Genomic DNA, 22,692 nt, shown 5'->3' with positions numbered 1-22,692 from the left:
AAGTTGGCAGGCTGGCTAATCATATTTCTATTATAGATAGCATGCAGCGTTTTGTATAGTCATTAAAATTCGGATATCTAGAATTCTAATTTAACTAAACAAAATAATTAGTTGATATCTGTAATGACATTTCTACTTCTAAAAATATATTTTTAATGTAAAGAACAACAATTCCTATAAATCTAGATTCTAAATAATTTTTGATATCTGAAATTATCATTATGACTAGTATTAATTATATTATGGAGATCTGATATTAGAGTAAATCCTTGTCAGAATTCAGTTTTAGTTTATGTAAAGATTGACTAGTTTCTGATAAATATGGTATATGCGCTATTTTTGTTGTTTTATTTCTAAACGTATTTAAGCTTTGGAACCGCGCGTTATTGTACGTACGATTATTGGCCCATTCGGCTTGCCAAAGACTCCGCCTCTTCTACATTTATGGTTTGAAACACGCTACGATGCCACATGGACCAACATTATATTTAGTTTTCTTAATGTTCGGCTGCTGGGGATCACATCTAAAAGGTGAGAACAATCACTACTTATGCTTTTTTATGCAGGGACTTGGATGTATTATTCCTGCTGCTTTTTCTCTAATATTTGATATTCAGTGCAATTTAAGCTCCACATGCTGTCTTGGTTAGTTTCTGTCTGTTGAGTACTGTAACATAAGGAGGACGACTAAATACCAAATAGTTATAAAGTGCATCTGCGCCCTGGAAATTGTTTTAATTCATTCTTTATCTACTTTTGTAGGAATTGCTTTCAAACGTTGAATCTTAAGATTTTTGAATTGTTCACGTGTAGTGATGTTATGAGATGAGCCGAGGCTTCGAGGCGTGTGTCGAGTAATGGAGGGGGCGTTTCCCCGAAGCGCGTGTCGAGGTGTGATTCATTTAGAGCAGGGGCCAAAATTGATGACGTCCGAGGCCTAGCTACCGTGATGCCACGTGACCGGTTCGGTAACTGGTTCGGGATGCGCAAGAATTTTGACAGGCATCTAAACAGCTTCAGTGTTCAGTCAAGATGTGGGAGATTGGAGGAGAGTTGCTGTCAGCTGGATAAAGTTTGGATAGATTCTAAGAATAAATTGGTTGTTTTTCCAACCAATAGTTGCTTAAAGCTAATTTGGTTGGAATAAACAATGTAATGATCAAAATCTGAGCAAACCACCAGACAAAGCCAGTGTTAATACATCAGTGTTATGAAGTATTTTCTCCCAGATCAGACCATCTACATGAGTGGCGTCCTCTATAAGGGACAGACCCTCAGTCTTGAGGTTGGTGGTTCGAGACCTGTCTCTCTCTTTTGAAAGTTGCGATTAAACTTAATTATTTTGGCTGTTGAGACTTTCCATTGTTTTGCCCAAGTAAAAATATAGATTGGGAAAATTAGGTTGGTTTAATAAAAAGATTGGTTGAACACAACTTCCAGCCTGATTAAAACCAAAAAACATGGAAAAACTATCATGTTTGAATAAAAACGACTAACACCTTTCATTTTGTTCATCATTGCCCAATTCTAAAAAACGTATAAAAATTTTATTATACACACCAACCATTAACAATTTCAAGGGAACTTATAAGGGAAAAAAAAGAAAAACAATTGCAAAAAAAATCACAGATTTTATTACAAACTGTAGTTCTGCTGTCCACCAGTAAGTGGTGACATGTTCACATGAAGATTCATGAACTGTGGGGATTGTTGAAGCAATTTGGCCAAACGGTTCAATGCCTCATGAGGCTTCATCTCACCATCACTATTCACGTGACTTCATCAGACGTCCCAAGTCCATCTCAAGATCCGGGAGTCTCCCTGATATGATAGTTGTACACAGATGCCCGCGAGTCCGATAAATTATCTCGGATTTTAGACATTGCGAGGTGGTGTTTTTTTTTTTATGCGAGTGACAGCGAGCAGGCAATGCAATAAAATAATCTCAAATTACGACACCGGATTTGTCATTTAAAGCGTTACACGCTGATTTAACTTTTCTCCTATCCTAAAATACATTTAAGATATCATGAATTATGGTGGCATTTGAGATATCTTTAATTAGAATTATGACTAGTCAAAATTAAAATCGAGATATCTTGAATTTACTTTATGACTAGTCGTAATTTAATTGTAGATATATCTGAAATTTGTATTTCAGATAGTCAGTAATACATTCTAGATATCTTAAATTGATGTCTCCATACAAGTTAATGGTAAATCTGACGTCATTTCGACTAGTCAGAATGTAATTAGAGATATCCGGAATAGGAATTTTGACTACCGTATTTTCACGACCATAAGGCGCACCGGACTAAAAGGCGCACTCTCAGTTATGTGTCCCATTTCTGTATTTAACACACACATAAGGCGCACCGGACTATAGGGCGCGTTTTTTATATACAGGTACATGTCCTCTACTACCTTTAAATACCTCTACTGCGTATTTAAAAATACAGCGGGGGCAAAACTGAGTATGACTGTGCTTTATTCATGTATTTATTACAAAGTATTAATCAAACCTGGCAGCTGAGAGAGACACATCGCAGATGACACAGCGCTGTGATCACTCCTAAATTAACTTAAAATCCTGAAACCTGCTGACGGAATATGTTCGCTTTTATTGCCGGTATCCTGGTGCCTGCAGCTAAAATTATTTAGATGAAAAACACCTGCCAGCAGCCGCGGTGAACCCCAGGCTGCCCAGCCTACAGGCTGCTGATGAAGAGATTTCTGCTGTCAGCGCACCGCTGGTATGTGGGGGTCTGAGCGCCTCCGACAGAAATAGATAATCTGGATGAACTGACTGCAATTATTAAGTTTTCAGGTGGACTTTCTCACTTAAAAACATATTAAACCTACTTTATTCCCACTGATCACAGCAAATATAGCTGCAAGATTTAGATTATTTAGATGAAAAACACCTGCCAGCAGCCGCGGTGAACGAAAGGATTTCTCCTGTCGGCGCACCGCTGGTATGTGGGGGTCTGAGCGCCTCCGACAGAAATAGATAATCTGGATGAACTGACTGCAATTATGAAGTTTTCAGGTGGACTTTCTCACTTAAAAACATATTAAAACTACTTTATTCCCACTGATCACAGCAAATATAGCTGCAAGATTTAGATTATTTAGATGAAAAAACACCTGCCAGTCACCGCGGTGAAACCAGAGGAGACCAGCTGCTGTTGAATTAAGTTTTCAGGTAGAAAAATAGAGCGGGAGCAAAACTGAGTATGTTTGTGCTTTATTCATGTATTTATTACAAAGTATTAATCAAACCCATTAAAGTCATCATCCTCTGTTATCCTCAGCATTCCTCTGCATAAAACAGCTGCGCTAAATCAGACATGCCAGTTTCCCCTTCTTCGCTGTCAGAGTCACTTTCCGGGCAGCGCAGCTCCTCAGAAATAATGCCGGCTTTTGCGAAAGCTTGAACAACAGAGCCAGCAGACACTTTAGTCCAAGCATCTACAATCCATCCGCAAACGGTGGCGTAACTTGCACGGCGCTGCCTTCCATTTATCATGAAACTGTGGTCTCAGTCTGTCATCCATCGCTCCCACGCCGCTCGCAGCCTTACTTTGAACGGCCACTTCAAACCGATGTCGAGCGGTTGAAGCTCCTTTGTCAGACCCCCGGGATAACGGCGAGCACAGCGTTCATTTGATTCATCTTTTTTTCACATCGGCTGTGAGATGGGCACGCAGCGATGGTGATGCGTGGAAAAAAGCACCTAGTCTTCTCAGATACACCTGCCTTTCATCATCTCCTCATCGATCCAGCCTTTTCATTTGCGTTAATATCATATGTCATCAGAGCGCTGTACTGTCTCGCTGTCAGCTCCCAGATCAGCTTCTCTGATTGGTTGATGCGGCGCGTCCAGCAGCAAAACTTAAATTTTTCCATGTCGAGCAGCAGCAGCACGTTGGCGGTGCGTCAGATAAACGCTCCCGACGTGCTGCACCAAAATGCGCTGCGGGACCTTTTGCTGCACCTATACGCGCGTCAACCATTCACTTTGCATGTAAACTCGCTGCTTCTGCTGCACCTGCTGGGTCCGGTTCACACCGATGTCGAGCGGTTGAACAGCGAGCACAGCGTTAATTTGTTTCCCCATGTTTTTCACATCAGCTGTGAGATGGGCACGCATGGAGTTACATATTAACAGCGATGGTGAGGGGTGGAAAAAAACACCTGGTCTCCTTACATTCAGCCACTCTTTCATCATCTCCTCAATGAGGTGGTCTCAAAAGTCGCAGTTACAACACACATAGGGCGCACCGCACCATAGGGCACACCGCACATTTTGAGGGAAAAAAAAGACGTTTAAGTGCGCCTTATAGTCGTGAAAATACGGTAGTCAAAATATATTTAGAGATATCTTAAATCGCAAAAACGTCTAGTCATAAAACAATTTGAGATATCTTAAATGTAAAGGTGGAGCAGCCGAATTTATGTTAAAATAGCTTGCCATAAGATATGCAGTTTTGACTAGTGAAAACTCAATTCTAGATATCTTAAAAGCAACTAATGACTAGACAAAACAAATTTAAAGATATCTTAAATTGTAATTTGGACTATTCAAAATTCCTTTTTAAGATATCTCTAAATGAATGAAAGATATCTTGAATTATTCAGCGTTTCCATTAAAGATAACTTAAATTAACATTCTGACTAGTCAAAATGTGTAATGATCTTTTTAAGTGGCTTCCAGGAGGATCATTCCTAAAAAAAATTCCTTACTGTCAGTTTAATCAACAGGAGGAAAAGTTAAATCAGCTCCATTTACTGTGATTTTCAGTTGGCTTTTGTCGAGAGATATTTTTAAAAGTATTAGAATCTGTTCGTCATTTTAGATTTCCGATTATCATAACAATATTATGATTATTATAATTATTATGTCATCATTTCTGGTAAAAAAAAAAAAAAGGAGGATCCTGCATTAACTTGGTTTCAGAGTTATTTTTTACAATTTTTTGTTGGAATTCAATTTTCTTTACACAAAAAAGTAATTCTTCTTTTGTAAAACACACCTTTGATTAGATGAAGATCCCGTAAACCGGACTAAAATGACTGAGCATGTGTGTTGTTGTTCTGTTTTCTGTTTCAGTTTTGCTCCCCAATAGCTTAATACCTTGAAGATTAAGCTGCGGTCATATTTTGTTTTAGCAGCTGGACTGAACATAGTTCCATTGTTACCTATTTCTACACCTACTTAAAGTCAGAATAATAAAGAAAACCTGATGGAAAGTGAGGCGTTTGATCAAGTAGAAACATGTATTGTAGAGGTCTCCTTTCAGATTTTTTGGGGGGAAAAGTCAAATAAGGAAGCTGGTTCTTGTTCTAACATGACAAAATATGTGGAAGTGAAAATAGTGTGAATACAAAAGTAAAACAAAAACATAATGGTCATATTTGGCTGTGTTTGCACTCTGATAAAATAATGTTAAATTGATGTTTAGGAAAGTGGTGTTTAACTCAGAGTTACTGTAGTGGATTGCACAAGGGTTCCACATTAGAAACACATTTAGATTAGGATTGTTGTAATATTAAATGGTCAGAGCAGCAGTTTCCAATCCTGATCATGGAGGTAATAGGAAGGACATGTCCCCTGCTTTTTTCAAATGTTCGTTTTGGTCCCCTGCAATTTTTACCATCCAAAAGCAATATTACAATACAGTAGGCATTGGTCAAGTACTAGGACCAAGCGGAAAACCACTGCAGGGGGATGTTGTACTTGCTGACTGTTTGGTTTTTTATTTCTTTCTTTTTTTCTGGCTTAATGAGAGCAGTGGGCTTTAGGCTGCCCTGCAAGGCTTTAAACCATCCATATTTATTTTAGAATATGTTCATATAGGAGAATCCTGCTTCACAGCAGCTGCTTGAGCCAAACATACTCAAAATGTGCAGGGTCATCTTAGAGCACACCATTTCACTTTTCTTTCACCAGTGGACCACAGTTCTCATAACAGTCCACACTTTCTTTTACTTTTTGTCATCGTCTTCTCCTTTCCCATCGCCCGGCTTGCCACAGGTTTGCCTGCTGTGTCTAAAAGTAGTAGCAGCAGCCCTGACTAACACAGCTCAATGACTAATTTGTGTCATGTGTAGGGCTTTAACGTACAAGGGTTAGGGTTAGGCCGTCAATGTGCAGGTGGTCTGGAGCAGAGCGGAACAGAGCAGGGCGATTTTGGAGGATGTAGGATTACAGGATAATGCCTCTACTGCTCCTGTGTTAAATGGCAGATAGTGGCTTTGCTTTATTTGCTGTGATAAGTCGGTAAAAAGCAGTTTAAATAAATTTTTATGCAAGAAAGTTCACCTCAGAACATTGTCTGTGCAGTCACTTCTTGTAGATTCGATCCTACCTTCAAACACTATTTCGCTTTCTGAGGCGCGCAGACCTCCACATGGCGACAGTACGCCGTCACTGGGAATCACCAGCAACAGGGGACCTCATGGGAGTTTCCGCTACTGTTTATGGAGGCTGGAAGTAGATTTTAGCGTCTTTCAGGTACATGTATATGGTGCAAACTGCAAGTGGCAGGTTTTGACCTTTTAAGTTAAGGTGTCATAAACCTCTGATTAAGAAGTAGGTACATGAAATAAACAAAGTGAGAACACACTTGAGTCTGGGTGGGGGGCTTATTTGAGTACTGCTGTTTTTATGTTATCTTATTTGTAACCAGTTTGACTAGGAAATGGCCTTTTAATAACATCTGAGTGGTTTAACTTGTTGGTAAGCCCTTCCCATTATCCGTTTGGTTGTTAACAAGCAGGTTAAGTAAGTTTATGCAGCAACTCTAACTGGTGCAATATGTATTCTATGAGTATTTATTAGGTAAACTAATACCATCTTATTTCTTTTGTGATTTAGACCACATCACCCTCTACAAATTCCCTATCTTCTACTACTCAAAAAGCTCAATACCTATTAAAAGGAATTCTCATCTTCAGTTTCTACCCTGATCAACACCCAGTGGCAAGTGTAATGCACCCATCAGCCCTGCAATATTCTGTTGAAGCTTATCTGCACACTTGCTGCACCTGAAAATCCTCAGGATCCTGTTAATGTTGTATGTAACTTTATTGCAGTTTAATTCGTATTCATAATTTGTTATAATTCTTAATTTGTTGGCAACATTCAATGAAATCTAAACATGGATTTTGTATAAAGTTGATGGACACTCCACATTTTAAAGCCTTATTAGGAGGAGAGGAGATAATTACCTTTTTAATAAAGAAAAGAAAATGGCAGTGAATCACATGGTATTTTATAAGTGTAAACAATGCCAAACTTGGCTATTTCTCAACCTTTATGGAACACAGAGAGGAAATGAAAGCACTTTAATAACATGGAACACTATAAATAAAATTACGCTGATCTATTTTCTTTGCTTTCTGCAGGTGTTGCAGCTGTGGTCCAAACTCAGCTGACTGTAACAGCAGCAGAGGGGGAAGATGCTCCTCTCAGCTGTCAGCTCCTGGAAACTAAAGATGTCCAGCAGGTCACCTGGCAGAAGGTCTTTGGGAGCAAAGAGAGGAATATCTGCTCCTACAGCGAGTATTTTGGTCAAACAGTGAATCCTGACTTTAAAGATAAAGTCCAGTTTACAGAAGCTGGACTGAAGAATTCCTCCATAGTTATCAGGAAGGTTACAGAGCAGGATGAAGGATGTTATCTCTGTTTGTTCAACATCTACCCTGATGGAGCTCTGATAGGGAGAACCTGCCTGAATGTTTATGGTAAGAACCAGACTGTACTCCAGGATTAACTTCTATAACTAGATGTTGATCATGATGTTTGTTCTCCTCTCAGAGCTGCATGAACCCATCCTTGATGTGAGGAGATTAAATGTTTCTGCAGAGTCAGTTGTGTCCTGTTCAGCCACAGGTCGACCTGCTCCCACTGTAACACTGACTGTTCTACAGCAGAACCTCAGCTTCTCCCACTACAACAGCAGCAGTGTGACCCACAGCAACGGTACAGTCACCGTCACCACCACAGCTCTGCTGTCAGCTTCCAGCAGCACACAGGTTGGATGTTCAGTGTCAGTGCTCTCTGCTGCTCCCAGAGAGAAGCTGATCACCGTTCCTGGAGTTAAAGGAACATCTGATGATGGTGAGGAACTCTTAGAGATACAGAGATTTGTAGAGAGTTTTTATACGATCCCATCTTTTCCACATTTTGTGAAGGTACAGCCACAGACTTTAATGCATTTCATTGAGTTTTAGACAATCAGATAATATTCAGAATGGAAGACCAGATTTAAACTAATTAAAATTTATGTTTTTGGCTTTTATTGCTAGAAAATTGTTGAGTTGGTTGAACTATACTTTTAGGCTCTGTATATGAACTGAAAACCTGTTTGTGATTCTCTCTTTATTATTTATCAGGTTTGGATCAATCTGAATCATCTCTCAGAGATTCCAGTGAGTTCATGTTCAGATTCTGATGTTGTTCCTTTTTTCCTTTGTTCTGTTGCTGAGAAATATTTCACCTTTTTTCTCCAGGATGGCTTTTAATTCTTCCAATTATTCTCTTCATTGGTGTTTGCCTGCTTATAGGTTTTCAGCAAAGGTACGTCTGTGAAACGTAAAATCACATTAACATTTGTTTGCTGATTGTTTTATATAATTGTTTTTCTATTATTCACAGGAATAAAAAACCATGATAAGATGCTACTTTCAGTATAAGTAAGTATTTAATTTTTATTCCTCCCTTATACAGATAGATATATTGCCTTTTTTTTTTTTTTTTACAATCGCTGCTGCTTTGGTATATACTGTATATTTCCTGAACAATATAAATCATATTTATTTGCTCCTTTTAAAGTCCATTAGTTCATTCTTTTTTTCATTTTCCTTTAAGGCATGAAAGCTCAGCAGTGTTGGAAAGAAGCTCAGGATTTGAACATCTGACAAACATCTGACAAATCAGCAAGTTAGAGTCATAACCATGAAAACAGAAAAAACTTCAGTGTAACCGTTGTTTGCCAATTGTCAACATCTGGTCAAACTGATGTGGCAGCTAATCCTAAATTACACTGGATCAAAGGTGGAGGCAGAACCATTTTTTTCGACATCCTATTAGACAATCTTCATTCGCCTGATGAGTATTTGCAAGTACGTGCCTGATTGTTTAAATGTTTTTTTAATTTTAAGAAAACTGGTGCTTTTTTGATGGTTTAACACATTTTAATTTCACTCTGATTTTTCTAAATTTTTTAATTAAAAAAAGTTTTACAGCCATCATCTTTGAAAAAAAAAAACATAATATCACGGTATTGATAAGAACAAATGTATCCGTTATCATTAAAGGTCAGCAATGTTTTCATTCAGTAAATAGGCTTGTTGAAGCTATTAAAAAAATCTCAGTATTCCAAAAACATATAGATCAGGGGTCAAAGTCAAAGTGAACTCAAAGTGTTCAAGGAGCCATATTGGACCAAAAGAACAAATCTGTCTGAAGCTGCAAAAAGTTTTATATAAGCCTTGTATGGCAACACGAGCTCTAAGTGCATTAGCCCACAAAAAAAAAGGATTACGTGGGCTTAAATATACAATAAATATTCATGATTAACTGTCACATAATGTGGCTACTCTGCTCTATGATATTCGGTGCTTTAAGTTTAAATTCTATTACAATATTAATGTATTAGGTTTGGTCACATCGATGGAATTATAGAAACACTATAAAGAAATCCGATTTTTGGTGGCATTTTAATTTTAATGATTGGGGAAAAAAAATTGATATCTTTTTACCTCTCATAAAGGTACTGTCAGTAATAAATGGAGACAATGCACTATAAAAAATTAAGTATGCCTTATAATCATAGGCGGATCTACTGGGGTGGCATAGGGTGGCAAATGCCACCCTAAATTACAGCCTTGCCACCCCTGCTGCCACCCCAGTTGGCGGTAGGGGTGGCGAGGTTTATAAATTATGGATAATTTGAGAATTACGACCGCTAATTTCTAATGTCGGACTGCAGTGAATGCAGCACGAGATGACGCGAGAGCGACTGAGACTGATTATTTTGAAAACCGAGCGGGGCAAAGCGAGGGAGCCAGGAGTGATGGGGAGAGGAGACACAGGATGAAACAGGTAGAAACTGATTAACTATCTATTGAGAAATGAAATCATAATGAAAGCACAATGTTGCTAGCATAGCTGCAATGCTGATTTTGAGATGATAAAAATCAGGTTGCAGAACGTCATTTCTCTATCTATGATGTTAGTTAGGCCTGACGTCTCAGCCTCATAAAGACATATTTGCAGTCAACTATGACAGAAAAGAGACGATCAAGTTTGGTTGTACTCAAATCAAAACGCACAAAGGCATTGGATCTAAATAAAGTTGTGAAGCGTTTTGCTGAGCAACATGGAAATCGCTGCTTTCAGCTGTTATAGTCATGTTAACTTTATGTTATGCTCTCTGGTGAGCCTTTACAGAGATGTTACATTTTGTTTTGGCACCTGAGAAAATCTGATATTTCCTTTAATAAAACCAAAAGTGTTAAAAGTTAAAAATGTGATACTGGTGTGAATCCTGCTTAATATGAAGCAGTGTTGTTGTTTCTTTTTTGTATATATAGTATGAAACTATCCAGAAATGACCCGTATGAACCTACTCACAAGCAAAATGTATTTTTATGTTGCTTCTTTTCAGATTTGTGGAGATTTTGATGTAACATACAGAACCCGCCTTTTTGTTGATTTGTTGATACAGCAGTATGGAGGACCAACTCTGCCATATTTAAAAATAAATACAGAAATAAATAAATGCTCAATAAATAAATGAGCATAAAATTTGCCACCAAAAATACAAACAACAAATAAATGTAAGTAGAAATTAAATTATACAGCTAGTCACAAAGGTATATAACTCTTTATTTCTTTGCCTTTTTAATATATACCTTATTAATTTTTTTGTCATTTATTATCTTCAACTTCATTTTTTAATTACTTATATTTTTAAGTATTTATTTATGTGCATGTTATCACATTTTTGTCTGTTTTATTCTTCCTTTGTATTTTTTTACCCTAGTTATTTCTTCGCCGCTATTTCTTTCTGCCTGCCCTGTTTACATTTCTGCCTGCCATTATAATATAATTTCTAATTACATTTATTTGTTGATTGTATTTTTGGTGGCAATTAATTGTATGCTTATTTATTTATTGAGCATTTATTTATTTCTGTATTTATTTTTAAATATGGCAGAGTTGGTCCTCCATATCAGCTCTATCTACAGCATATTTACATGCATGAAATGTTCCTTTCATGTTGCCTTAACTGCTGTATGTCAAGTTACTGAGGAACAAATGGAGTAAATGTGTTTTCAGAGTAAACATTACATAGATGTCCAGTACCTTGTTCGGGTGCCTTGACCCATTTATTTCTACTGTGTAGTTCTGCTCACTTTAGTACAGCTCAGTCCATAGATCTCTGATGGGGAACTTTTTCTATCGTTTCTTCTTGTGCAAATGCTGCAAAGCTGCCTCTCTGACAGTCAATCTCACACATCTGCGACTCAGCACCTGTGTCTTACCTTAATACCTTTCCTGTCATAAGGCCCCTCTAGAAGTAGTGTTATCATTCTTCTATCTCCTATTAAGTGAGATCTCATTGTACGATGTATTAGCAATATGAACTATTTCACATGAAACACTTACTGTACATACTATTCTCACCAAACTGTGATAACTGTGATTAAATTCAGTGTAAACAAATGCCATATGTTGCCACCCCTAAAAAATTCCTGCCCCCCTCTTGCCACCCCATAAATATTTTTCTAGATCCGCCCCTGCTTATAATTATGTAATTAAGGTTTTCTTTAAACAATTCAAGAATATTTTCAGATTAAAGTGAAAAGAATATATCAAAATGTAGAAAGAGTTGAAAATTGTGATTAGACTTCTGAGATTAGGGAAGTTTTAGTGTGGAGGGAAATGCACATTTATTATGGCTGGTGACTTGTTTTATTGTTTTTTTGTTGTTTCAATATGACATAAATGCTACTTTACTTTAGTCCATTTAATGAGGAAATTCAATTGAGCACTTAAATTCTGTTGAAAGGTGTTTTTTACATTCTTTTTTATATATATTTATTGGTTTTGTATGAAGATTTTTTTTTACTATACTTTGGTCATCCACTTGAGGTTATTGCTTATTTCTGAATTTATTTTGAATGATTTGAATTAAACTTGTAAATATCAAGTTTTTTTTTTCATCAGGTGAAGAACAATTTGTGGTTTGGTTTTTGTTTTTTTTCTGCTTTTGATACAGGTGTATGTTTGAAATAAATGCTGTTTTCACTGCAAGCCATTGTGGGGGTTTTTTTCTTAACCTTCCTCTACAGTATGTAGTCTAGCAGCTTTATATTGTTAAATCTTGACAGACAGCGACGGTTAGAAAAACATAAGAGAAAATAAATTGGTTAATTTAAGTATATGCTTACAGGGCAGCCATTAAGGAGGCAAAATATACAAAAGTGATATTTATTGTGATAAAACTTTCTCTAGAATTTATTCTTGTTTACAAATGCAGCCAGGATGTGGTGGGTTTGCAGCTGGGGTGGAGGAGATGTCATTTTTTACACATCTTATTTTGGTCTACACTTTGCTCAACAAATCAACAGATGGAAAAATGATTGACTGTAACTCCTTTAATTCTGTAGTTGTAAATTGAGAAAATACAGAACAGCTCGTTTTTCATATGCAGGGGTTGCCATGTCTCTAAGACTTGCTTAGAAACTTGGTTAAGTTTAGAACCTATATTCCCTTCCTGACAAAATTGAGTTTTGAACCACGATATGAGGTTGTATTAAAGGGTATTAATATTTTTTCAAGTTGCTGTAAAAGCCAAAGAACTGCAGGCCTTACTTCCTCTACTTAAGGTCGGAGTTCATGCCTCCACTATAAGAAATAGGATGGGTCAAAATGGATGACTGGGCAGAGTTCCAAAATAAAACTCACTGCTGAGTAAAGGAACCATAGGTCATGATGGGTCGAATATATTTGACCCACATGCAGAAGCACTCACAGAGAGAGTAAGGTTTAACTGTTTATTGGAGGATAACTGTATAGAGATAGGAAAAAACAGTTCTTCTGCTTGGGGAGGTTCCTGCAGTCAGGTGAACCGGAAGCGGAAGCTCTAGGATGAGATCAGAGTGGTGAGTTCATGGACTGTGGGAAAAACTAGCCAAAGGTCTGAATACCAGGTTACAAGGTGACTTGGACTCACTGTGGTTGTGGGGGAGGGTTTCTTTAGATCCCGTTTGTGGAGGCTTGGTCTGTTGAAGGTTTAGTTCGTCGGACGGCGGACAGGCAGACTATGGAGATCCTGAGGAGCAGCTTAGCAGACTGACACTTGGTTCCTGAAGGGCTCAGCTTTCAGATGAGGAGATCTGTCTCCTTTTCTCAGTGTGACGAGTAGTGATGGGCTATCTGAAGCCAGGCTTCGAGGCTTGTACCGAGTAATAAGGGGGCGTGTCAATGAAGCCCCGCTTCGAGGCCTGTGTTGTCTTGTTGAAAACCACGTGACTGGCAACAAACGAGGCCTCGCATTGCATTGGTCACGTGACTGCTTCATTTTGCGTGTCGGTTTTCAAAATAAAAGCGCGATGAATCCTGTTTATCGTGGGTTGTAGTAGGTGGTTTAGTATCAGCAGAACTGTTTTCATCAGCAGTGGTTGAAATGGAGCTGTCAAAAAAGAGAAAAACCTCTCATATGTGGGAGTATTATGAGATGACAGATCACAATCACAACCTGAAACAGTGAAAAAAGTCCTATTCCTAAATAAAAACAATTAAACCTAAAATCCAGAAATTTCTATATTTTCTTTTGTTTAATCAGGAGATGCATCAGAATCACACATCAAAACCAGACTAAAAGCCATTAGAAGAGGCAAACTCTATGTGTAACTTAATATTAAGAATCAGAACTAGAACTCCTAGGAAGAGATGATTTTAAACAAATTCTGTCTTTAAGGAAGCAAGTTTCAAGCTCAAAGTATACAGAGTCTGCAGCAACAGTCACTCAGTTCTCAATACATTAAAGTAACACATATCTTCATTGTCTAATAAGTCCATGACATAAAAGAAAACCACTGATGGTCAAGGATTAGATTGGCTACAAATCATTTTAATCATTAAAACATGATAATTAAATAGGATTCTCCTCTTACTAAACATGAGTTTGATGAAAACTTTGTGACAATATTGCATTTCCTAATATTTGGAAGTATGATCCAACTGAGTAACAAGGCTGTTACAGTTTCACCAGCAGATGTCACTAGTGAGAGATGAATGAAGCATCGAGTAATGAACTTTTTTCAACACTTTGCGTTGGAAAGCTTCATTGCTTCATGAGGCTTCACTTGCCCATCACTAGTGACGAGTGTTTTCCTTCCTCACTTGAAAAGCCAGCTTATCCAGTGGATCTGGTAAATCCCAATACTGGCAAACACTCTGGCGAGGAAGTGAAGAGAGTCTGTCCTTAAGTACTCCTCAGGAAGTGATGACCCAATAGGCTGCAGGTGTAAGGTGAGAAGAACAGGGAGCCCTCCAGACCAGCAGAGGACAATGGCACCATCTGGGGGGTGCACAGTGGAACTGCAAAAGAGCAAAACAAGCCCCACAAACAGGAATCCTAACACCATAAGGCTCAGCTCAATTTTTCGTGAACATAATTCAATGATTGCAAAGATTGAAAATGCTCTGTGTATTGACATGACAATCCATAGGGGTAGTGGTGGCCTAGTGGTTAGGGCATAGAGCTTAGAGTCCTAAGGTTCTGAGTTCGAGCCCCACTCCCACAGACTGCCACTCTGGGTCTCTGAGCAAGACCCTCAACCCCTCACTGCTCCCTGGGTGCCCCATGGTTGCAACCCACTGCTCCCCAAGGGGATGGGTTAAATGCAGAGGTAAATTTCTCCAATGTGAGATCAATAAAATTTGATTATTAAAAGTTATGTTTCCTATTATATCTGGCGTAAAAGAAATTCCACATTTCAAATGAAAAATATTCACACCTACAGTATAAACACGGTGGTGGTGGTGTGATGGCCAGGAGTTGTTTAGCTGCTTCAGAACCTGAAAGACCTGCGGTGATAAATTGAACCATGAATTATGTAATCTACTAATAAATCTTTCAGCAAATCTACCTCTGAACAGCGGTAGAGAAACAAAACAGAGAGTTTGGAGCGGCCTCGTCAAAGTCCTTATCTGAATTCTCATTGAGATGCTGTGGTGTGACTTTAAAAGAACTGTTTATACTGGAAAACTGTTCATTGTGACTAAATGAAAGCAAATCTGAAGTTTAAAGCTAGAACGAATAAAATAAACTAAATTGCCCAAACGATACCATATTTGCTTAATGCATGATGAGACATTTATTCAAAGAAAGAAATACTGTGTTTGATATGTATTAAAAGCAAAAAAAAAAAAAAAAGAGAGAAAAATAGGAATACATGAAAGGATCAAAATTCATCCCATGATCCTTCTTTAAATCGACATTAATTTATCAAACTGGTCACGGTCTATGGTTTATACCTGTTTTTAGAAAATGCTGGGGTTGTCTTTAAAAAAAAAAGTGCCCCTCATACTGTAAATAGATTCAGAGTGTTACATTCGGTTTTTTTTTTTTTTTTTTTTTTTTTTTACATGCTTTTGCAATGGCAAAACACAAGGCATTTAGAAATGTATGTTTTGGGTATTTCAAAATACCTCATATCTCAAAATACTTAATTTATTTAGAGTGTTGCTTTTGTATAATTATTGACAGCTGAACATGCTGGGATTGATCCGTTTGGACAGGCTTAGAAAATGTGTTTGTTTAATTATCAACAGTAAGAGTTTGAGCTCCCTCCAAAGATTCTCTATTGGGTTTAGGTCTGGGGACTGGCCATTCAATGCCAGAACCCTCATATGCTTCTCCAGAGCCACTCCTTGGTTATCCTGGCTGTGAGCTTTAGGTCATTGTCATGTTACATTCTAATGTGTATTTTTGTTTCCTCCTTACTTAAAGGAATAGTACACCCAAAACATGATTAGCCTTCATTTTCTACTCACCCCAATGCTGAACAACACTCTGGAGTACTTTTTTGATATCTCAAATGCATCTGGAGATCTGGGAGGCTTCTTGCTGTCTGCTGACATTCAAATAATGGAGGTCTATGGCGCCCGAGACAGAAAGGTCCACAAAAGTCCACAAAAACGTGTCAATATTCCTCAATACTGCTCGTCCAATGTAATCCAAGTGTCCTGAGTGGGTAGCATCCAGAATTTACTCGAAACGAAGTCATTTAGAACGTTTTAGAGCCTAAACAGTAGTGTATAGGATTTCCTAATAGCGCCCCCATGCGCGCTCACGATTCTACGGAAGCCGGCAGACCAAACCGGAAGAGAGTGCACATTCAGCGTCTGCTCTGCCGATAATGCAAGCGTAGAAGAAGAAATGTGCTGTTTACCTGTGCAAAGAAAGAAACAACGAAAGAAAAATGTCTGAGGACTTCAGTGTTGAGGAAGAGCATGAGTTCTTTGCCGAGCTGAATGCGCTGGTTTGGTCTGCCGGCTTCCGTAGAATCGTGAGCGCGCATGGGGGCGCTATTAGGAAATCCTATACACTACTGTTTAGGCTCTAAAACGTTCTAAATGACTTCGTTTCGAGTAAATTCTGGATGCTACCCACTCAGGACACTTGGATTACATTGGACGAGCAGTATGGAGGAATATTGACACGTTTTTGTGGACTTTTGTGGACCTTTCTGTCTCGGGCGCCATAGACCTCCATTATTTGAATGTCAGCAGACAGCAAGAAGCCTCCCAGATCTCCAGATGCATTTGAGATATCAAAAAAGTACTCCAGAGTGTTGTTCAGCATGGGGGTGAGTAGAAAATGAAGGCTAATCATGTTTTGGGTGTACTATTCCTTTAAGGCATGTCTTGTATATGGCTAATACATTTTTTATTTTACTAATTTATTGCATATGTATAAAAGTAAATAATCTTCAGTGCCTGTGCTCAAGAAAAAAATTCTACTCTAATGACCAAAATATTAATATTTTACCGTATCTGTGCGAAAACAAAATAAATTTTAGTTGCAGATTTGAAATCAGTTTTAAGTGGTAAAATTAAACTTCCTCTTTCTCTGTTACAAGAACTGTACTGTACATTCCACATTCTGTAGATTTTGCATGCTTGAACCTGTGCGCTCAAATCCTTTAAAAACACAAAGGAGTTGGCTAAAGTTCAGGAAGTTGTGGAATTGTATCCCATGGTTACACTGTGGGCTACATGTTACTGAAGCTTCTACCCCTAAACCAAACGTGTTACACTACTGCCAGCTGCTGGTATCAAGCACTATGACTTTTGGAGATGGCGCGCTGAATCCAACCGTTGCTATGAATGGGAACGCTTCCAACTGAGTTAAACTTGTAAAGTGAAAGTAAAGTGCTGAAAGACTATGGCAGGTCGTTTTAGCATTTATTAGAAGCGCTGTCCTCTCTTACGTTCCATTTGTTGTTCCATAAAAGAAGATTCTTCTAAAATAAGATTCTTCTGGTCAAAACTACATTCCTACTTGTCTAATTTCAAATATAGGTATCTTTAATTACATATTTGCCAGCAAAACGTAAAATTAAAAAAATAATGTACTAGTAAAATTAAACTTTCAGATACCTAGAATTCTTTACAAATTCTAAGTTACCGTTTTCACATTTATTAACTTGACTGAATATATATTTCAGGTGTCTAAAATGCATTTTTTTTTTCAGACATAAAAAAACATAATTCTTCCTATCTAAATAAAGAATTCAGATATCTTAAATGTAATTCTTACTACTACAAATTATATCACGTTTCCTATTCATATGCATTAGGTGTTTACTTCCAGATATCTAAAATAACGTTCTTCATATCTAAAACAGAATTCTGACATGCATGTTCTTCAATTTTAGACCTCCACAATACAGTTATTACTAGTCAAAATGAAAATTTAAGATATCAAGATCTAATATAATATTCTACATATCCAGAAATCCAATTATTGACATCAAATATATATTTTTGATAGTAGAAATTTCCTTACAGATATCAACTATTGAAAATATGACTAGTTAAATTGGAATTTCAGATATCTAAATTTTAATAATGCCTATACAAAATCCAATTTAACATATAGGCATTTTTTGACTAAATTTCAAAAGAATAATGGGGTTAAGTTTTAACATAAAATTGGCAGGCTGGCTAGTCATATTTCTATTATAGATAGCATGCTATCTAAAGCTGCATTTTGGATAGGCATTATTAATATTCTGATATCTGGAATTCTAATTTAACTAAACAAAATAATTAGTTGATATCTGTAATGACATTTCTACTTGTAAAAATATATTTTTAATGTAAATAACAACAATTACTATAAATCTAGAATCTAAATAATTTTTGATATCTGAAATTATCATTATGACTAGTATTAATTATATTATGGAGATCTGATTCATTTTTAGACATCCAACATTTTTATTTTAGATAGAAAGAATGTTATTTTAGATATCTGGAATTAAAAGCCCAATACACATAAATTGGAATGTCATTTGTACTAGTAATTATTACATTAAGATATATAAAATGTTTATTTTGGATAGGACGAATGTTATTTTAGATTCATGCAATGCTAATTATGAATAGGAAGAAGTTCATTTAAAGCTACAGTGTGTAATAATTACAGGGATATACAGTCAGAAATGTAATATATTATACATAACTATGTTATTTATCATCATCTACAAGCTCAGCCTCTTAACCTTAATATTTGCGTTGCCTTAGAATTCGTTATTTATAATTACATAGGAGCGGGTCTCGCAGCCATGGAGGCAGACATCTTTGCGCTACGGCAGCGCAGAGCCAACAAATTAGTGATTGCGAGATCGCCAAAACGTCACAACGATGTAGAAAAAATAACGGGTATATTTATTATCTTAAGTCTACATGAAATCTATACCCTACACAGACTAATGAAATACTATCTGTAAAATTATCTATGTAAACAAACCTCATCACTTGAGAAGGTAGGTGATGCGGACGTCGTGGAAGACATTTTGTCCCGTAACGCTCGCCGTACTGTTGGGGGGAGAGAAGCGGTGGGGGGGGAGATGTTCATGTTGCTGCAGTCTGCAGTCTGACCGCTAGATGTCGCTAAAAGTTACACACTGTAGCTTTAAGACATCTAGATTACAATCAAGTTAATAAATGTCAAAACGGCCTGCCATACATACCTACCGCCCCTTCAGTTACACCTCTCACAGTTCGAATTCTGGCGCGCACATAGCAATCATGGAAACCTTTGCTGTCCTTTTTATCCTGTCGGGAATTTTAATTAATGGTAAGATAAACATATACATATATATATATATCTTTATGTCATAGTTCTATGTTGATAATCAATGAGAAGCCATGCTCTTATCAAAATGAAATGCTTTGTAAGTAGCAGCAGATTATTTCATTTCATTGTTACAGAACAAATGTCCAGTAATACTGAACTTTTCAGTATCTTATCGTTTTTCGACAACAGACTTAAAGTATATGCAAGAGACAAATATGGACTAGTGTTGAAAACTAATTATTAAGGACCTTTATACATTCTTTTGGGGGTTTTTTTCATTTGTTTTAACAAAAATATTTAATTTGGGGCTTTTTTTGTACCTGATTTACTCAGATACTCTAAAATACTCAAAATGCATGCAACACTTATAAATAAAAATGAAAGAGTAAGTAAAATATGTTGTGGTTAGTAACTGTGAAACCTTGAATCAGTGTAAGGGTTTTATGAGGTGGTTGTAAAAGCCAGGTTCAAGTTACAGTCTCCTGATTTCCTTCATACAGGTGAGGCTCTGATTCAAACCCAGCAGACTGTGTGGGCAGCAGTAGGAGACCAAGCCTCTCTAAGCTGTCAGCTCTCGGAGGAAAAAGATGTCCTCCAGATCACCTGGCAGAAAGTCCTCCCTGATGGAGAGAAGAATCTCGCCACCTACACCAAGAAATTTGGTTGTAGAATGAACGATGATCTGAAGGAGAAGATGAATTTTCAGCACAAAAATCTTCAGAGCTGCTCCATGGTGATCAGGAAGGTGACGCAGGAGGATGAAGGCTGCTACAGATGTTTGTTTAACACCTATCCTGGAGGAGCTCTGATAGGCTGGACCTGCCTCAGACTCTATGGTGAGGAAAGGAAACATGCTGTGGAAGATGAGAACATCTCAGCTATTCAACCCATAACAATTAGCCCCTTTTTCAACTTTTAAAAATAATTACAAAATTAATAGAAGATACATTTCTTAAGAGATTTCAATTTAATTACCGGTAATAGATTTAAAATATAAACCTAAATCAGATGTTTTTATTCTGCAGCAGGAACAGGAAGACTTATTCAGAACTAAATAATATAGTTTTCTTATTCCAAGAAAAGCTGCAGAAGCTTCAAAAGATGTGAAACCAGGATAGGGATTTACTTTCCAGCATGATACTGAACTTAAATTTCCAGGAAGTGCTGCAATAAGGCTATTCAGATCAAACATATTCATGAGTTAAAATGGCCTGGTCAGAGACCTAGACCTGAAATCTCATTGAATATATGAGCTTAATCGCCAGTATCGCTGCTTCAAACCAGTTCTTTTTAGCCGCTGAAAGTTGGGTCGGGTCTTTGTTCGTTTTTCTATTTGAGACGCGCTTAATAAAAAAATATTGAGCATAATTGATCTTACAAAAGAGTAATTCACTTCTGCATCTTAAACCATCCCCTTAGGGAGCAGTGGGCTGCCACTGTGCTGTGCCTGGGAAGTAATCGGGGGTTAGGGGTATTGTTCGGGGACCCACCACTCCCAAATAGCTCTCATAGCACCCCAAAAGTTTGTTGCAGATATGCTGACATCCCAAATGCTTTTTGTTTGGTTTATTAGCAGCAGCACAAGTTATGACAGTGCAGCAGGGATGATTGTAGAACCCAACGTCAGATCAGTTGATTAATTTGTAGGAAAAACGACCTGAAGCAGTCAAACAATAATATGGCAGCCCCTACCGAGCTCTCATCAAGTGAGTCAGGTGAGTGCGCACCTATAAACTTACTTCCATAGTGCACACAAACACCTGCATTTGACTCTCCGCCTCCACAGCACACATTCATAACCAGGCTCTCCATGCACCACATTTCCATTTTTCTCCTACAACCAGTATGGAAGTTCATAGATACTCTCCAATAAAATTCACACAGCTTTAGGGATTTTGCAAAAAAAAAGAAAACAGGCGATTTCTACTGACGTACAAAGCTGATGGATGTGCTCCAGAAGATCTGTTTCCTTATTTATGCTATAAAAAATTAGATTAAAAACAATTATGTTATGTCATGTTATGACCCGTCCGCCCTGAGATGGCGACCTGCCCAGGGTGTACCAAGTCTCTCGCCCTTTTACAGCTGGAAATAGGCCCCTGCATCCCTCGAGAACCCAGCATGATGGAAAATGAATGGATGGATGGATATGACCCATATTTGATTGTTTTAAATCTTTATAATTATACACAGTGTTGGTGTTTTATATAAAATCCTTCAAAAATACACTGAAGTTAGTAGCTGCAATATGTAGTTTAGAAAAGTAGGAAACGGTTAGTTTGAGAACAAGGCGATGTCTGCATACTGCTAGAGCATCTCACAAAAAAGGAAACTGAAAACATTTGTTTATTAGAGCAGCATTTTAAAGTAATAATCACTCCAACTCTCATGAAATCACATGTATTGTTATTGTTCTCCTCCCAGAGCTGCATGATCCCGTCCTTGATGTCAACAGATCAAAGTCTCCTGCAGAGTCAGTTGTGTCCTGTTCAGCCACAGGTCGACCTGCTCCCACTGTAACACTGACTGTTCTACAGCAGAACCTCAGCTTCTCCCACTACAACAGCAGCAGTGTGACCCACAGCAACGGTACAGTCACCGTCACCACCACAGCTCTGCTGTCAGCTTCCAGCAGCACACAGGTTGGATGTTCAGTGTCAGTGCTCTCTGCTGCTCCCAGAGAGAAGCTGATCACCGTTCCTGGATTTAAAGGAACATCTGATGATGGTGAGGAACTCTTTTTAAGACTCTCATGTATGCTCAGTTCTGGATTCTGATCTTTGTTTTCTTTGACAGGTTCAAAAGAAAAGTCTGTGGATTTAGACCCGAGGGAAGAGTCTGTAGATCAGAGTAAGTTAAAACTCTATTTTTGCTGTCTGATTTCTGTTTAGTTGATTGATTTTGTAACATTTTTCTTATTTTTCTGAAAGATTTCAACTGGATCTACGCAGTGGTTGTAGTAACTCTGGCCTGTTCTTGTTGTCTCGCAATCTTCACCTACTGGAGATATAAAACTTACAAAAACAGGTCATTTTCTCCTTTCGCCCTTTTTCATCTACAACCTGTTAAAGCATCTTAATGCTGGTTATAAACTACAACTTTTCTTCCCTCAGGGGCCCCGAGCAGAACAAAACACCACTAATAACAACAACTAAGGAAGGGTGAGAACATTTTCGCACAGAAAGTAATTTAGTTCTGTTTGTGATGTGGTTCTAGTTCTACCTTCAATCTTTTTTTAAATGCAGTTGTCACCAGATCTGGTATCAGTTCCTCCTGTTCATTCAGACCTTTAGTATAAGGA

The 22,692-nt window shown here is 37.7% G+C and overlaps 1 protein-coding gene across 1 annotated transcript; it reads left to right on the top strand.

The window, feature by feature from the left end:
- The first annotated feature begins 429 nt into the window (after positions 1-429).
- LOC119792321 (OX-2 membrane glycoprotein-like) lies at positions 430-22,556 on the top strand. The gene is made up of 6 exons (XM_038298917.1): positions 430-531; positions 7,411-7,749; positions 21,816-22,118; positions 22,188-22,241; positions 22,322-22,418; positions 22,505-22,556. The coding sequence occupies exons 1-6, from the start codon at positions 465-467 to the stop codon at positions 22,554-22,556; spliced, it is 912 nt and encodes a 303-aa protein (XP_038154845.1). The 5' UTR covers positions 430-464.
- The last annotated feature ends 136 nt before the right edge of the window (positions 22,557-22,692 follow it).

The sequence above is a fragment of the Cyprinodon tularosa genome, unplaced genomic scaffold (assembly GCF_016077235.1).
Source record: "Cyprinodon tularosa strain WSP-4 unplaced genomic scaffold, ASM1607723v1 ctg417, whole genome shotgun sequence".
Classification (NCBI taxonomy): domain Eukaryota; kingdom Metazoa; phylum Chordata; class Actinopteri; order Cyprinodontiformes; family Cyprinodontidae; genus Cyprinodon; species Cyprinodon tularosa.
This window is presented reverse-complemented; position numbering and strand designations above follow the sequence as displayed.

Coding starts and splice junctions, on each gene's coding strand:
- LOC119792321 (XM_038298917.1), top strand. CDS start 465: ATGCCACATGGACCAACATTATATTTAGTTTTCTTAATGTTCGGCTGC. Junction 532..7,410: donor CTGGGGATCACATCTAAAAG/GTGAGAACAATC, acceptor TGCTTTCTGCAG/GTGTTGCAGCTGTGGTCCAA. Junction 22,419..22,504: donor TATAAAACTTACAAAAACAG/GTCATTTTCTCC, acceptor TTCTTCCCTCAG/GGGCCCCGAGCAGAACAAAA.